At 35.0% G+C, this 15,422-nt stretch overlaps 1 protein-coding gene across 2 annotated transcripts in view; it reads right to left on the minus strand.

Annotated features, from left to right (window-relative positions):
* The window catches only part of LOC149794343 (cilia- and flagella-associated protein 44-like), a 108,068-nt gene that overhangs the window by 11,173 nt on the left and 81,473 nt on the right, over window positions 1-15,422 (minus strand). For both annotated transcript variants that reach the window (XM_089968493.1, XM_089968492.1), the window contains 7 exons: window positions 10,229-10,376; window positions 9,459-9,610; window positions 8,669-8,797; window positions 3,803-3,917; window positions 2,481-2,667; window positions 516-637; window positions 73-249 (listed from right to left, as the gene is read on the minus strand). In XM_089968493.1, coding sequence (XP_089824619.1) covers window positions 73-249; window positions 516-637; window positions 2,481-2,667; window positions 3,803-3,917; window positions 8,669-8,797; window positions 9,459-9,610; window positions 10,229-10,376 — 1,030 coding nt within the window. The remainder of the gene's footprint in view (window positions 1-72; window positions 250-515; window positions 638-2,480; window positions 2,668-3,802; window positions 3,918-8,668; window positions 8,798-9,458; window positions 9,611-10,228; window positions 10,377-15,422) is intronic.

A 15,422-nucleotide genomic window follows, 5' to 3' on the forward strand; every position in this document is an offset into this window, starting at 1 on the left:
TTATTAATCCAGCAAGCTAATATACACGCTACCACATTACAAGCATAGAATACATGTGAGAAGTCAGTTTACCTGGAATGCTTCTAGGTCATTTTGAGCAGTCTTAAGGGCAGTATCAATAACTTTGGCTTTCTTTGTCAAACTCTCCAACTCCTTCTTTAGGGCTTCATTGGTCTTCTTCTCCTCAGCCAAAGCTTCTTCTATGTCTAATCTTTTTTCTCGTAGTTGGCAGGTGGCATCATAAAGGTTCTGTACAAATTAAAAGGAAATTACAATTTATGTGTACAGTGGTTGCATTCTTATAAGACCCCTCCCTGACAAAAGTTATCATATCTTTTTGTGTGCATATCCATTTAAAATTTAAAATAGAGATTTAAAAGAGGAATTAACTAATTTGCATTTAATTACTTCAAGAACTACCAAAATTTTGGAACTTGAATCTTGAACAAATGATACAAAAAAAGCTCCATGTCCTTTTTGGGAAATATGGAATTATCTTTGTAATATGGAAGTACCTGGTCACAGCCTGGTGGACAGATGTCGAGGTCAAATCCTCCCTGTTCCTCTTCATCCTCATCTTCATCTTCATCCCAGTCTGACTCATCCTCATCATCTGACTCACTCTCCTCATCTGAACCTAGGATCAGAATTAGAAAAATCACTTTCTACATCAATCTAAAATTCTGGATTCTGAAGTTTGGTTTGTGCAGTCAAGTAAACTAAGGAAATACTTGTAAAAGTTACTTCTCTTCCTGGTCTAGCACTGTAGTAGCATGGAGTTATGAAATTATGAATAAAAATAAATTAATGCAAAATAAATATAAATAAAAGTATTTGTAATCTTTTTATTAAAAGCATGCAATGACTCTTCATCTGGATAAATTGCCAGACTGGTACAATGTGATTACTGCTGAAAAAACATTAGCAAGGACAAGCTTTTAAGGTATTCCAAGCCTGGCTGTGGCTCATATAGCCAGAATCAGCACCTTATAACTATTACTGTACTACTGTGTCAAAAAGTACGAATACACAGATATACACTGCTGTCTGGCATTTCTGCGCACCTAAGGTTTTTGTTTCCAATACTGACGCAAAATGCATATCAAATACGAGCGATTGACAAAAATAAAATACAGCAATGCTTACTATTTCAAAAGATGCAATTGTCACCAGAATATTCTGTTCAAAATAATATTAATTTTGGAAACAGGGGATACCACCCCACCCTGTTTTCCTGACTTGCGATATGTCGGTCTATTCTGCGCACAGCTTTGAAAAGATGTAATGTTTATCCATCTTGCTGTAGAAATGAAATATATTACTTTGGACTGTTTCTGTCAGCAGTTCAGTCAAGTAATTAGGTCAGGTTTATAGCTAGTTTTACAAAATTCAACATAAAAATGCCAATAAATGGCAAGAGATATTAAGCAAACTAAACCGATCTTGTAAAAAAAAGTTAGTAAAGTTCAACATTTTATGAAAAATAAGCTATTACGTGGAAGAGAAACAACAATGAATAGGATGTAATGTGTTTACAATGTCTTGTTGATAGGGGAAAATTAATACAGAATTTAGAAACAGACTATACGCCTGGGAATTTGTTGAGATTTATGTTTTAGCAGCAAGCAGACACGTTGGGTAGCAGACGATTTTGTATGTGTGGGACAACTTCTTACAAAATAGGAAACTTGGATTAAAATAGTTTTGTTTTAAGGTACACATTTTCATCTTTTGTACAATGTATTTATTTGTATGATTCTAAAAGATGCATAGTAAATCGAATTTTCTGGGTTACAGGTTCAAGAAGGTCATGGAGTGGGTCTTCACGTTGCCATTTAGAAATCACATTTTTTTTCCCTTTTCGTGTCAAAATGTGGGATTTTTTTGTACACTTTATGAATACCACTTTTCTTAATTAATGTACGATTCTTCTTTCTGGATACAAAATGGATTTTTGACCCAAAATAGCACATGATCAAATGTTTACAGAAATGACATATCGTTGCGCAGAATTACCCGATGCGCAGAATAGGCCGACATGGCGGTATGCATAAATACTGCTGATGTGTCAAAAAGTATAAATACATAGATATATGTATACATACCATTAGCCAGAGTTATCTACATTATTCCATGCAAGGCAACTGAGAGTACAAGGCTCAGTTTAGAGTGGATGGCAGTCCATCACAGGTTAACCATCTGGCTAAGATGGTATCGACTGATGGACAGAGAACCAGAGCAATCAAATTTAAGTGCCTTATAATCTCAAAATTAAGCATCATATTCTACTGTATCTGAAATATTAACATTTGACAAGAAACAAAAATTATGACATATCTGAAACTATTATTTCTAAATCATGCTTGGTGAAGTAATCTAGAGTGAAAATATTTGGTCTTTAAGTCTGAGATCCAATGTTATCCCAGGAGAATTTTGATAAAAACAGCATGATCTCATAAAAATGTTGCCAGTATACTTACCTTCTCCTTCTGTAGCCTTCTTCTTTGACCGCTTAATTCTCTTTTTAAACACTTTGGTCAGGTACTCTGCAAACTTGTTGTTTTCACCCAAGGAGGACACAAACTGGGAATGCAGGGCTCGCTCTTTATCCTGGAACTTCTCGATGTCCTTCTTTTTCAACTCCAACTTGGACTGAACATCCACAATCTGCAATTGTCATAGGAAACTTACAGTGAAACCAATCTACAGAAAGCAAATGAAAGAAGAAAAATGCCACTGAAGGTAGTCCCATTTTGTGAAACTAACACCTACTTTGCAGCTTGAAATTATGTGATTATTACAAGATGTCATTATCAATGTGACAGCCATACGGACTTGGAGTGGGGAGAAGATTAAATGTAAAATTAAAGGTTGCAATTTCGGTTTCTTGTTAAATAATAAACAAAAGAAACTGCTGCACAGTTTTAACAACTGCAATAAGAATCATGTTAAAAAAAAGGATAAAATAAATAAAAAGCATATGAAACCATCAAAAGCCTTAGCCATTTATGACCTGCCATAAATCAGCCATGATGGCTTTATGCTGCAAAAAAATGATGCGAGCTTGGAAATTATTCATAGCAAAGCAAGAGTACCATGAACAGCATATTATTCACCTATGTGTTTAACAGACCTTTGTATGGGACACTAGTAAGGCACGGTTGATTCTGGTGAATACTGACCTACAAGTCTAAGTGATCTGGACCTTTGGACAAGGTATGTAATTTTGAATTAAACATACTGCACAAAAATCATTATTTTCTAATTAAATTTACCATTACAATTTGACTGCTTAATATATGGGTTTCCTTATCACCCTAAGTAAGCCATCCATACAGTTTGGTCAAAGAACTTGAGAACAGATGTTATTATGCCAAATAACTATAGTTTTCTTGAAGTAAAAGCAACTATGACTCTTGACCTTTTGACCAGAAGTACAAGCCATCCACAACAATGGTCCAGGCCTAAAATGTAGAACTAATTTTTTTGCACAGCATAAATGTTTCTTCTATCAGTTATGGTGACCTTTATTCACACCTTTATAACCCTGAAACAAATAGGCTTCTTCCTTACCCCAAATGCAAGCTATTTATAAAGAATGATGATGGTAAATGGCAGAGAACTCAAGTTATTAAGCAAAAATGAACAAAATAATATACTGATTGGCAATATCATCACACAATAAACTCCACCTTATGGCAGATATATAAAAACTAGACTAGTCTCCTTCTTGCCCTTAACTGAAACAGCAACATATACAGGAATATGACATAAGATCATTTCAATAGATTTATTCAGTGACCTTGGCTTGCATGTCCAGTTTCTCCTGTTGTTTGTTTGTGACCTTGGCTGCCAGGACATCCTCTCTCTTTTCATATTCCTTCAGTAACACCAGCTCCTCAAACAGGGTTACCTGCCTGTTTAAGTGGAGATACAAAATATAGACTGTCATAGAAAATGGATGAACAATGTCACATAAACTGATAGTTTTAGATTCTTTGGCATACCACATACATCATCTTATCTGCTGTACCCAAATAACTTTAAAATACAGACACTTGTTTTGTTTTTTTCTGTACTGCTCTTCACACCATGATGTAAATGACTAGGTAAACCCTGACTGGGCTGGAGGGCTACTACAATTATATGATATTACTCAATCTTGTGTCATACAATAGGCTCTGACTGTATAAAACAATGGAAATTGGCACTTACCATATATACTCACTTATAATAAGAGTCAAACTGCAAACAAGATCCTGATCTGACATAGCATAATGTGCCTTCATATCAGGGTTTGCATTGTCTGTTCTAATGATTACTCCTAACAAACTACAAAGACCCAGATATGTTAGCACATTATGCAACTGCAGATCTGTTGTTTTTTTTACAGCTTGCAACTGGACTGATCTTATAAGCACATGATCATATACTTTCATAATTAAAACAAAACAACACAAAGAGGCCAGAAAAATCTCTTTTCAATGACATTTTATGTTGCAAAATAAGTATTTTATGAAATGCTTTCTGTTGAAAAGGTGGAAAAAAATTTGTGCAAGTCAATTTCACCTTGTTAAATTAGGACTATACTAAGAAAATAGTTCCCATATTATTTGCTATTATTCAGGTCATGTAGCTACAAAACTAGAAACATTTATAGCTATTTTGCATTTGACCATAATTACCATAGGTTATTCTTCCAGAGTATATTTCACACATTACTATGCACAGGAGTATTCCACTTCACATATCAAAGTTATTTCATAACATTCCAAAAATGTGTAAATAAAATTAATGTAGGTCTACCATGAAGTTTCTGTTTCAATAATATGTGTGTGCATGCCTGATTTGGATTTTTAATGTAGCTTTAAAAGCAATTTCCTATTGCTGCGATATCTACAGTGTGGCAGTTTATAGTTATGTCCCACAATGGGGCATCATGCTGCAGACATGTAGCATCATGTCCCACTCAGTCACATTATCCTGACACCAGGCCAACCAGTCCTATCACTTACCACTTAATTCTAAACGCTAAGTGAAAGTATCATTTTTATAAGCCTCTGGTATCACCTGGCCAGAGTTCAAACCTGCGACCTCCTGCATCGAAGCAGATAATCTAACCACTAGGCCACCAATAAATACTTCAGGGTCAGTTTTAGGAAGAGGGTTTATCAAGTGAACTGTTATTACACTTAAATATGCTGAGAACAATAAACAGACTTGTCTTTCTCTTACTTGATGTTGACTCCACCCATCTTTTGTTTCTATTAAGTGCAAAAGAAATCACTGCTCCTATTGCGTCAATGAATTGAACAATATAAAGAATTATTATGGTGTATATACACTTAAAGTTAGAGACAGCGAAAACTGGGTTTGGGGGGTTGGGAATTGGGCTGTTTAATGACTGAATCCTCATTTTACAATCATGTCGATAATAATTGTTAATAACATGCTTTTCTTATGAAGTTGTTCATTATTCTGTATAAATAACATTTATTTTCAAAATGTCAAACATGTGAAAGATGGTTCCAACTAGTTTCAACAACCAACACATGTATGCGAAAACATCTGTGTTCAGGAATTCTCTGAAAATCATTTGCCCACAATGGACTGTATCTGTGAAACCAAGCTCTTTATTTTACAAAGTATTCATTTTGCTTGGCTGCCTTGCTTCTTTGATCACAGTTATGAATGAGTCAGTTAATTTAAGATAGTTTAATTATATTACATGTTCAATAACATTTATAACAGTGTTTGATTGAACAACTGAAGTGTGGTCACCCGACATACGACTGGGGTCGCTAGATTTTAAATATATAGGATTTGCATGCCTTTTAACTTTTCTTTCATTTCACCTCCTTTATTTAATTCAAAAGACATAAATGTCATAATACAATGGAGGTCAGCTAAATGTCCTAATACAAAGGAGGTCAGCTCTGAATTCAGTGCAGCAATGCAATAAATACTTCCGCAAGTCCGTTGTCAAAACATGGTCGGCACTTAATTAGGTTCAGAGAGACATGCTGGCAAACATAGGTGTTATGAGTAGATTGACACATTTTACATTTAAATACACATTGCATTTATGATGATTACACTTAAGAGGAACTAAAAGATAGAATTAAAACACAAATTTCACTTCATAAAATTTATTTAAATGGTATTTAAATATTAATGTACAGCTACACAAGGCATAAGTGACATTTTCATTGATTGAAATTTCCTTGAATATCTTTAATTACAGTGTACTAAGAATGTTGTTTGGAAAGAAAATGTAACTAATTATATTTCCTGGTCCTATCTACCATTTCTGACCATAAAACGAGTAATATATCAATGTTTCAGTTTTGAATTTTGATCACAATTTTCTTCTAGTTCTAGAAATAGGAATCAATTTTTGGGGTATTTTCTGATTTTTTAAAAAAAAAGGGATCACACTTGACCCCAAGTTATAAGTGGATTCACGAGTTATGTGGATGCAAGTTATTGAGGGAGTGGTATATGTCTATCCACAATGATGCACTGCAAAGTTGTTTCAATGTACTTATTTCTGGTTTTATTGAAAACATTAAATTATTTTCATTGTCTATTAATATGATCCTTGTATAATTTTGTCATCATTTTCATTAAAATAAATATATTTTGTGCAATTTTGTTTTCAATTTCTTTTTGCTGAGAATTCTATATGTTCTCTCTACTAAATTGAGTTTCATACATTTCATTGGAAATTGGCAACCCATAGAATAATAATAATAATAATAATAATAATAATAATAAAATTATTCTCATTATTATCAACTAGCAGTGGTAGATGTAGTAGTAGCAGCAGTAGCAGTTGTAGTAATACTAGTAGCAGTACAAGATTTCTACAGTATGCCTGTCACATTTCAAAAAGTAGTCCCTGCCTGTAAGATGAAATCAAATGCGAGTTTTTTTGTGATGACATGGTAGGATTATCTTTTCAGTTACTAGGATAGACATTTGTCACCCTGGCCTTTGCTAGTCTTTACTGAGAGTAACAGGTGATCAAAACTCATCTCTGATGCATTTACTGGATGAATAAACTATAGAACATATATAACACTACCATTTACACTGCATATTTAACACTACTATTTACTTGGCATATTTAACACTACTATTTACACAGCATATTTAACACTACTATTTACTTGGCATATTTAACACTACTATTTACACAACATATTTAACACTACTATTTACATGGCATATTTAACATTACTATTTACACTGCATATTTAACACTACTATTTACACTGCATATTTAACACTACCATATGTGTGGCATATTTAACACTACTATTTGCACTGCATATTTAACACTACTATTTATGTGGCATATTTAATACTATTATTTACATGGTATATTTAACACTACTATTTACATGGCATATTTAACTACTGTTTACATGGCATATTTAACACTATTATTTACATGGCTTATTTAACTACTGTTTACATGGCATATTTAACACTACTGTTTACATGGCATATTTAAAACTACTATTTACTTGGCATATTTAACACTAATGTTTACATAGCATTTTTAAAACTACTATTTACTTGGCATATTTAACACTGCTATTTACATGGTATATTATACACTAATATTTACATGGCATATTTTGACACTGCTGTTTATAAATGGCATATTTAACACTACTGTTTACATGGCATATTTAACACTACTATTTATGTGACATATTTAACACTACTGTTTACATAGCATATTTAAAACTACTATTTATGTGGCATATTTAACACTACTATTTACATGGCATATTTAACACTACTGTTTACATGGCATATTTAACACTGTTTACGTGACTTGTTTAACACTACTGTTTACATGGCATATTTAACACTACTATTTATGTGGCATATTTAACACTACTGTTTACATGGCATATTAACACTATTATTTATACATGGCATATTTTAACACTACTGTTTACATGGCATATTTAACACTACTATTTACATCGCATATTTAACACTGCTGTTTACATGGCATATTTAACACTACTGTTTACATAGCATATTGAACACTACTATTTATATGGCATATTTAACACTGTTTACATGGCATGTTTAACACTACTGTTTACATGGCATATTTAACACTACTATTTACACTGCATATTTTGAAACTATTGTTTACACAGCATATTTAACACTACTCAATGTATTATTTTCTATAACTATCAAAATATAATCAACAATAATACCCTATGCACACACATGGTATATTAACTCACTTAAGCAACAAATGGTGTGAGGAACTGATGTAATGTCTATGGTAAATAGCCTTGGGAAATCTTCTTCATATGGGTTTTAGATTTGTGGAATTTTGGAGGGGGTACTATTGAACTGACACAATGACTGTTTACTAGGTTATTAAATTTGTGATTTATATTAATGAAGAAATCTCAAAACTTTGGTAATACCCACCAAAAAAAGGATAAATTCCCAGTATTCCAATGAAAACAGACAAACCTATGAGCTAAAAGATTACTAATCAGGTCTAACTGCAAACTGCATAGACCCAGATCTGCCATCACATAATGCACTGGCAGATCTGGGATCATGTTCATTAGGAGTAATAAATCAAACAAACAATGGGCAGATGAAGCTATAAAAAAAATACCTCAAGTCAGCATTTTTCATGACTATATCCACTTTAAATTTGTCATGTCTCAAAAGATTCAACTCTGCATCAAAATTCTGTAGCAGATCATCAATTGTCTTCAACAACCGGTCTTGCTCATAGGACAGCCTGTAATATGTACCAGTAATGGGAATATTAACATAATCCTTCAAAAATTAGGGTTTGAAACATTGAAAAATCATGACTAAATAATGTCACCAAGAAAATTTATATGAATATAGACTACAGACATAAAATTTTCTTGAATGGCCAACTTCACTTAAATATTAATCAAGTCTGACATATTAAAGTTTCCGACATAACCCTGACCAATAAAACAGCAGGTTATACATTATTATTTGATAACTTTTGTACCATCTATATATGATGGACTTCCAAATGACACAGCTTTAGTTAACACCAAATAACATCTATAATTTAACATTCTCCTGCCATCCAACTTTTACATGACATGTTTTATGCATGTCTCGGAATGATCTAATTCTGTCAATTTTGTCAAGAAATAGTTGCATCTTTTTAACTCACACTGAAAATGTCCATGGAAATGTAGCAAGCATCTCTGCTCGAGCTGTTGATGAATTCTAAGCTAAAATTACTCCAGTTTCTTTTACAACAATCTCATATATTACAAATCTCATTCAGCGATGCGAGAGGTCTCGTTTAATAAGACTAGACAGAAACTAATGAACTGTCATTTTTTTAACTTATTGGTACATCTTAGCTTAATCATTCCAGTTATTGGAACCATAGAACACATCACTATGGTGACCTGATTTCCTCCATTTGTTTAATTTGGAGCTCCAAGGGAGACAATTCTTCACCCTCTACAGTCTCAGTCTCTTTTGCAGCTTCCCCTGTCCGAGGTTGACTCATCGTGGTGGACTGTTTTTGCATTGGAGGTGGGGATGCCGAAGGTGCTGGCTAGAAGAAAAGAGAAGTGAATAATATCAAACTATTTTGATTTCATGAATACAATGTCTAGCAGTGGGTGAATATCGTTTGCAGAAATACATGCAGACAATATTTGTATCTGCTATGAAACCATTTTAATCTACACCCGCAAACAGCAAAAATTTAATGCTACTTGAATTATTTTGCAAAGAAAATTGTAGTGGCCATTATTTCATTTTCAGATGGAAAAGAACATCTAAGTGTAAATATCAACAAAAATATACTGAGCATTACCAAAGATACAATCACTATGAAAAATATTTAATTTTTGTTAAAAATTGTGAAGAAAAAAACAGGACCAAAAAAAATTGTATTGGTTGTGGAGCATAAAAAATTAAAGTGTAGGGACAAATAAATTATTTTCTATCATGGATTCTAAGAAAAAGCAAGCAATTTAATCTAAAATTATGGTCAATGTTATTTTACTTCATTAGGACTGAAGTTTGTTCAAAGGCCACTTGTAATCATATTTATGTTCCAATATTAAATTAATGGATAAATTAAACAGGCTTCAAAAGGCCAAAACAAATCTCTGAAGCTATCCAATGAAAAAGGATTCCAAAGCCAAAGCAAATTTCTATAGCTAACCTCTTGTTTGACTGCTTGTTTCTCTGCGCCGCCAAAGCCACCAAATCCACCAAATCCTCCTGACTCATCTCCCTTTGCTACTGCTGCTTTCTTCTCCTTCATCTCCTTCTTGAATGCCAACAGGGATTCCCGTGTGTACTCTAGCTTCCTGAATAGGTAACAAACTGAACACTGATTGACAATATTTAATATAAGAATTCATTATATAGTGGTTGTACAAGTTCTACCAATATATATATACAGGGTGCTCTCAAGGTTTCACATGTTGGTTTAATGTGGTCTTTGAGGCAGAAGAAACCATAACCTGAAGAAAACCAGGAAATCACCAACTTTGGATAATTCAATATTATCATGTGCAAGGGTATTAAATTTGGAAATTCCATCTGTTGGACAGAATGTGTGAGCTGATTTTGCTATTCCACATTAACACATTTTCCACTCATTTTCTGTTCAGAAAAGGAGAGATGACAAAATATGCTGGATCAATGGTGTGGAAATAGGTATAGAAAAAACTCAGCATCTCCCAAACAAATGGTAGATAATTGGTGTGGGTTTAGCTATGGAAAGATAAAGTATTTTCTAAAAAAAATATGGTGGATCAATGATGTGGAAATAGGTATAGAAAAGACAGCATTTTCCAAAAATTATGGTGGATAACTGGTGTGGGTTTAGATACAAAAAGATATAGCATTTTCTAAAAAAGAGACGATGGATCAATGGTGTGGAAATAGGTATAGAAAAGATGCAGCATTTTCAAAAAATAATGGTGGATAATTGGTGTGGGTTTAGCTACAGAAAGATATAGTATTTTCTAAGATCATGGTGGATCAATAGTGTGGGTGTAGCTATAAAATTTATATAATTGTCTGAAACAAATATGGTGGATCAATGGTGTAGAAATAAGTATAGAAAAGACAGCATTTTCCAAACATGATGGTGGATAATTGGTTTGGGTGTATCTAAAAAGGTTAAAGTATTTTCTAAAAAGATGGTGGATGAATGGTGTGGGTTTAGCTACAGAAGGATATAGTATTTTCTAAAAAGGACAATGGATCTTTGGTGTGGGTGTAGCCACGAAAAGATATAATAGACGTTTCTAAAAATGGCTGTGTCACTGGATAGAGAATTCAAAGTTGAACTTGCAACAAAATATTTATTGTGAACAACATCCCAAAAATACTATCTATTTAATATTGACAATGCTGAAAACATTACTGGCATTCATGATGGCACAGAAATAATGGTGCCATCCACATTTTTGTCAGTGAATGCATTCATGTGGAACAAGCTTATCCCACAAAGCTCTCACTTGGGCACACTGTGTAATATACAAAAAGCATATTTTAAAGTAAATTATGTTTCTCCAATAATACTTACCCAATCACAGTAACATTGGGATATAAGTCTGCTACCTCCTGAATCCAGCAAAAAAGATAAAAATTAAGTCTTTTCTGTCACATATAGATATAGTACAAAACTTTTGCCCATTACTTCCCCTTGCCACCACCAGGTGTCACTAGTTTTTAAGCTTAGCAATATACCAATGATGATGACTACAGAGTAGGTTGGTTGGGAGGTGGTTTAAGTAATTTGATTGGGTAAATATTATCAGAGAAACATAATTTACTTAAAAATTTGCTCTCTTGTGAATCCAGCAGAGCTAAGAGTCTGCATTGATTTATTTAGGTCTGATGAAAATCTTGACCACAGCCATGGAACCCACCAGATTCAGGTTTTGTCTCTGCCAAAATAAATTCTTGAGATAAAACTGGAGAAGATTCATGCTGCATGCCTGTCAACAGCTTTAATGATATCTTGATGAAAATAAAGTATTCAAATGCATGGCTTGCAGAGATGACTCTTATTTCATGAGTTGAAATTCTCATGACATGACTCTGAACTGACTCAGAGTAGGCTGAGCATATAGCCCTTTTAAGCCATGAAGATCAAGCTTGGGAGACGATGAACTTCTTTTTTCAACTTCATCAGGAGAAAAAGACCTCTGCACATGCCATACGTTGTCTCTGTACACCTCAAGCTGTGTTTGAGGGCATGGGCAAGATCATGCATGGCTGCTGCTCTCAACTTGTCAACAGATAAGACAGAGCATATGATGATTCTCTGAATGCCCCTGATGATGACTGGTTCTTGGCTACTATGTTCAGTTGAGTCACAAAGATCACTAAACCATCTGATCTTAACTGAAGATAGTTTGGGTTGACTGAAAGCAAGTCTCTCACCCTGCTTGTCAAAGCTAAAGCAATCAGGAAACAGGGTAGTATGATAACAGCTTCAACAAGGTCCAGACAAATGGCTCAACTTTTTCTGAATTGAACCATGATAAGATCCAGGACAAATTCTAGTTTGAAGCAGGGTGATGGATTTTGACCCATTCAAATCAAAATTGGCAAGTAGGTTTAATAGGGCTTAATCATGACTGACATCTCTTCTGCCATGGTGTCTGAGTATGTCAGATATCAGGGAGCAGTAGTCTTTGATAGTAACTGGTGTCTACTCTTTTTCTTTGAACAGCCAGAGAAAAAAAGTTGGCTAGTTGAGGGACTGAGGCACTCAATGGGACTATGTTACTGATGCAACACAAATCCCTGAAAATATGCCCCTTTCCCTCATAAGCATTCAGAGTAAAGGACCTTTTTGCCCTCAAGATTTTCTCCATAATTAAAAGTGTAAAATCTTTCTCTGGCATTGCTGTCTTGGCAAGAGCCATGAAAGAGACAATGGTCCAAAAACTGGGTTTAACAATTGTGACCATAGTTGTTTAAAAAGATTCAGTTTGGCCATAATATTCCTGGGTAGGTTTATTGCTAGAACAAGTAGATTACCAACCCATGACTTGTCCCATCAAAGAAGGGGCTATCAGAATTATCTTGCAATTCTGACAACCTATTTTCTGTATCTTTTTCGGTACTAAAAACTGTAGGAGTGGGTGGGCAAAATGTCCATAACCCTTCCAACTGACTGACAGTGCATCCATGGCCCAAGCTTTACAGCCCAGAACCTGTGAGAGAAAGGTGGCCCATTTGTAGTTCCACCTTGATACCACCAATCTGACAGATGAAGAGACATTCAGTATGGATGACTTGGCCCTTTCTGGGGAGAACATTGGCCAGGACATTGCATCTGCTGAGAATGCATCTGATTTATATGTTGATGTGAAGTTGGCAGCACTGACAAAGAAACTGCCAAACCAGCACACATCAGGGTATATGGTGACCTATTGTTTGAGACAGTAAGTCACCACTATAAAGTTGTCTGACATAATCAGGACCAACTTCTCGTTCAAGTCTGTCCTCTCAGAAGTGAAAGGCAGTTATGATAGCTTCCATATGAAGTTTTATGTGAAGAGGTAGTTCCTCTGGTTCCATATGCTGTTGACTGTATTTGAAGTCTGCCAAGAACTGGGCTACACAAACATATGTTACTGGCATGCCTCTGCACCATCACTTCTGGACGGGGCTTATCCAGATGAATTCCTGTCATGAACCAACTATGGTTGCACTACTGACACAGGAATTATCATACCCTGTTAGTGATACTGATGTTGTAACTTCCATACCCAGGTGGAAAAAACTGAGATAGGTGAAGCTCAGATTTGTCCTAATTTACAAGAAAAGTGATATGATTCAAAAGGGGCAAGAGATCACTTTTTCCACTGAAGAGAACAGAACTTACTGTATTACCATCCAGATATGCTGCTGTTGCCATAGAGGAGACCGATCAGAACAGGGTGAGAATGCAATCCATAATTTGGTAAAGACTTGGAAGTTGTAATAGAAGGCACAAAACTGATCAGCTTGTCGTTGTAAGCAAATCAAAGAAATTTTCATAAAGCCTGGTGAATAGGGACATGATAGTTGGCATCTGTGAGATTGAGACTGGTGGCATATTTTGTCTCTATCTTGAACCTCAGCAGAAAACTTAATTCATTGAGCAGACTTAAGTCTATGACCAAACTCAACTTGCTGTTGGGCTTTTTGGTATGGAACAGCCATGAATAGAACCCAAAAATGATGTTTTCATACAATCTCAACAGCGTATCTGTCAATGAGCACTGTATCTCCTGCTCAACATTGACATCTTCTCAGTCTGATAGCATATCCATTAGAAGGGGAGAGGAAGAAAAAAGAGTGGGCAAGATAAATGAAATCTGAAGCCCTGCTGTAATGACTATGATCACCAATTTGTTTTGCAGCAAAAGGTTCATCCAATATGACTGGAATCACATAAGTCTGGTGCCTCCCCTTAGACTATCTGAAGGGGGTGTTAAGTCACTGGTGGAAGACAGAAAGCTTGAGGGGTGAAAAAAACTGGTACCCTAACTTCCCTGTAGGGGTGCCTCCTAGGCTGATTGGGCTGATGTTTGATGACATAATAGCATACAGTTCAGATCTGGAACAGCGCTTGGAACATGAAAGATCATTTTCTTTGGCTTGCCTATGTTGAGTCCAGTATGACTGGGATAGCTAGTTTATAAAACAAGGATATGAGCTGATTGACAAGTTGGACAAGTTGTTCTTGAGCTGCCTGCCTCCAAACTTCTTCAAATCTGCTGCGATACAGCAATGGTGGTATTTTTTCTCCCTTTTTTCATGGAGTGAAAACACACATAATAAAGTATCAAATTAACATTGGAAGAGTCAATCAACACATTCACCATCGAATGGTGACCTGCTATGTTAATGACTAGAGCAATTCAGGCCACTTACTCCCAGGCATGTTGGTTGGCCAAGTTTTCACCCCAGTCAGAAAATCACCATGGAGGCCCAAGCTAACACCAAAGATGTGGTGACCATGTTCCAAACCTGCTTAGATGTGGCTGAATCATTTTAAAAATCTCCTTAAAAAGTGGGGGGTTAGGCATGTTAACTACTGCTGAATTTTGAATCTAACTCCAGGAGTTCAGTATGCTAGGTGACAGTTTGTATATTTTACCACACTATTAATGGACCAATCAATGTGGCAATGACAATGCAATGTTAGTGTCTCTATATAATTCATGGTCAATACACTGTATCTAAACAGTGAATAAAGAAAAAACTGGCTCTGCTGGACAATTTTTTTTTACTTGTACGGACAAATGGTTCTCAGGCTGGGAAGATTACTGGCTTTGTGGATGATGGACTGGTTGGTGCATGGCTGGACAGATGGATGTATCACTAAAAAACCCATTATA

The sequence above is a fragment of the Sinohyriopsis cumingii genome, chromosome 8 (assembly GCF_028554795.1).
Source record: "Sinohyriopsis cumingii isolate HCF-2022 chromosome 8, ASM2855479v2, whole genome shotgun sequence".
NCBI lineage: Eukaryota > Metazoa > Mollusca > Bivalvia > Unionida > Unionidae > Sinohyriopsis > Sinohyriopsis cumingii.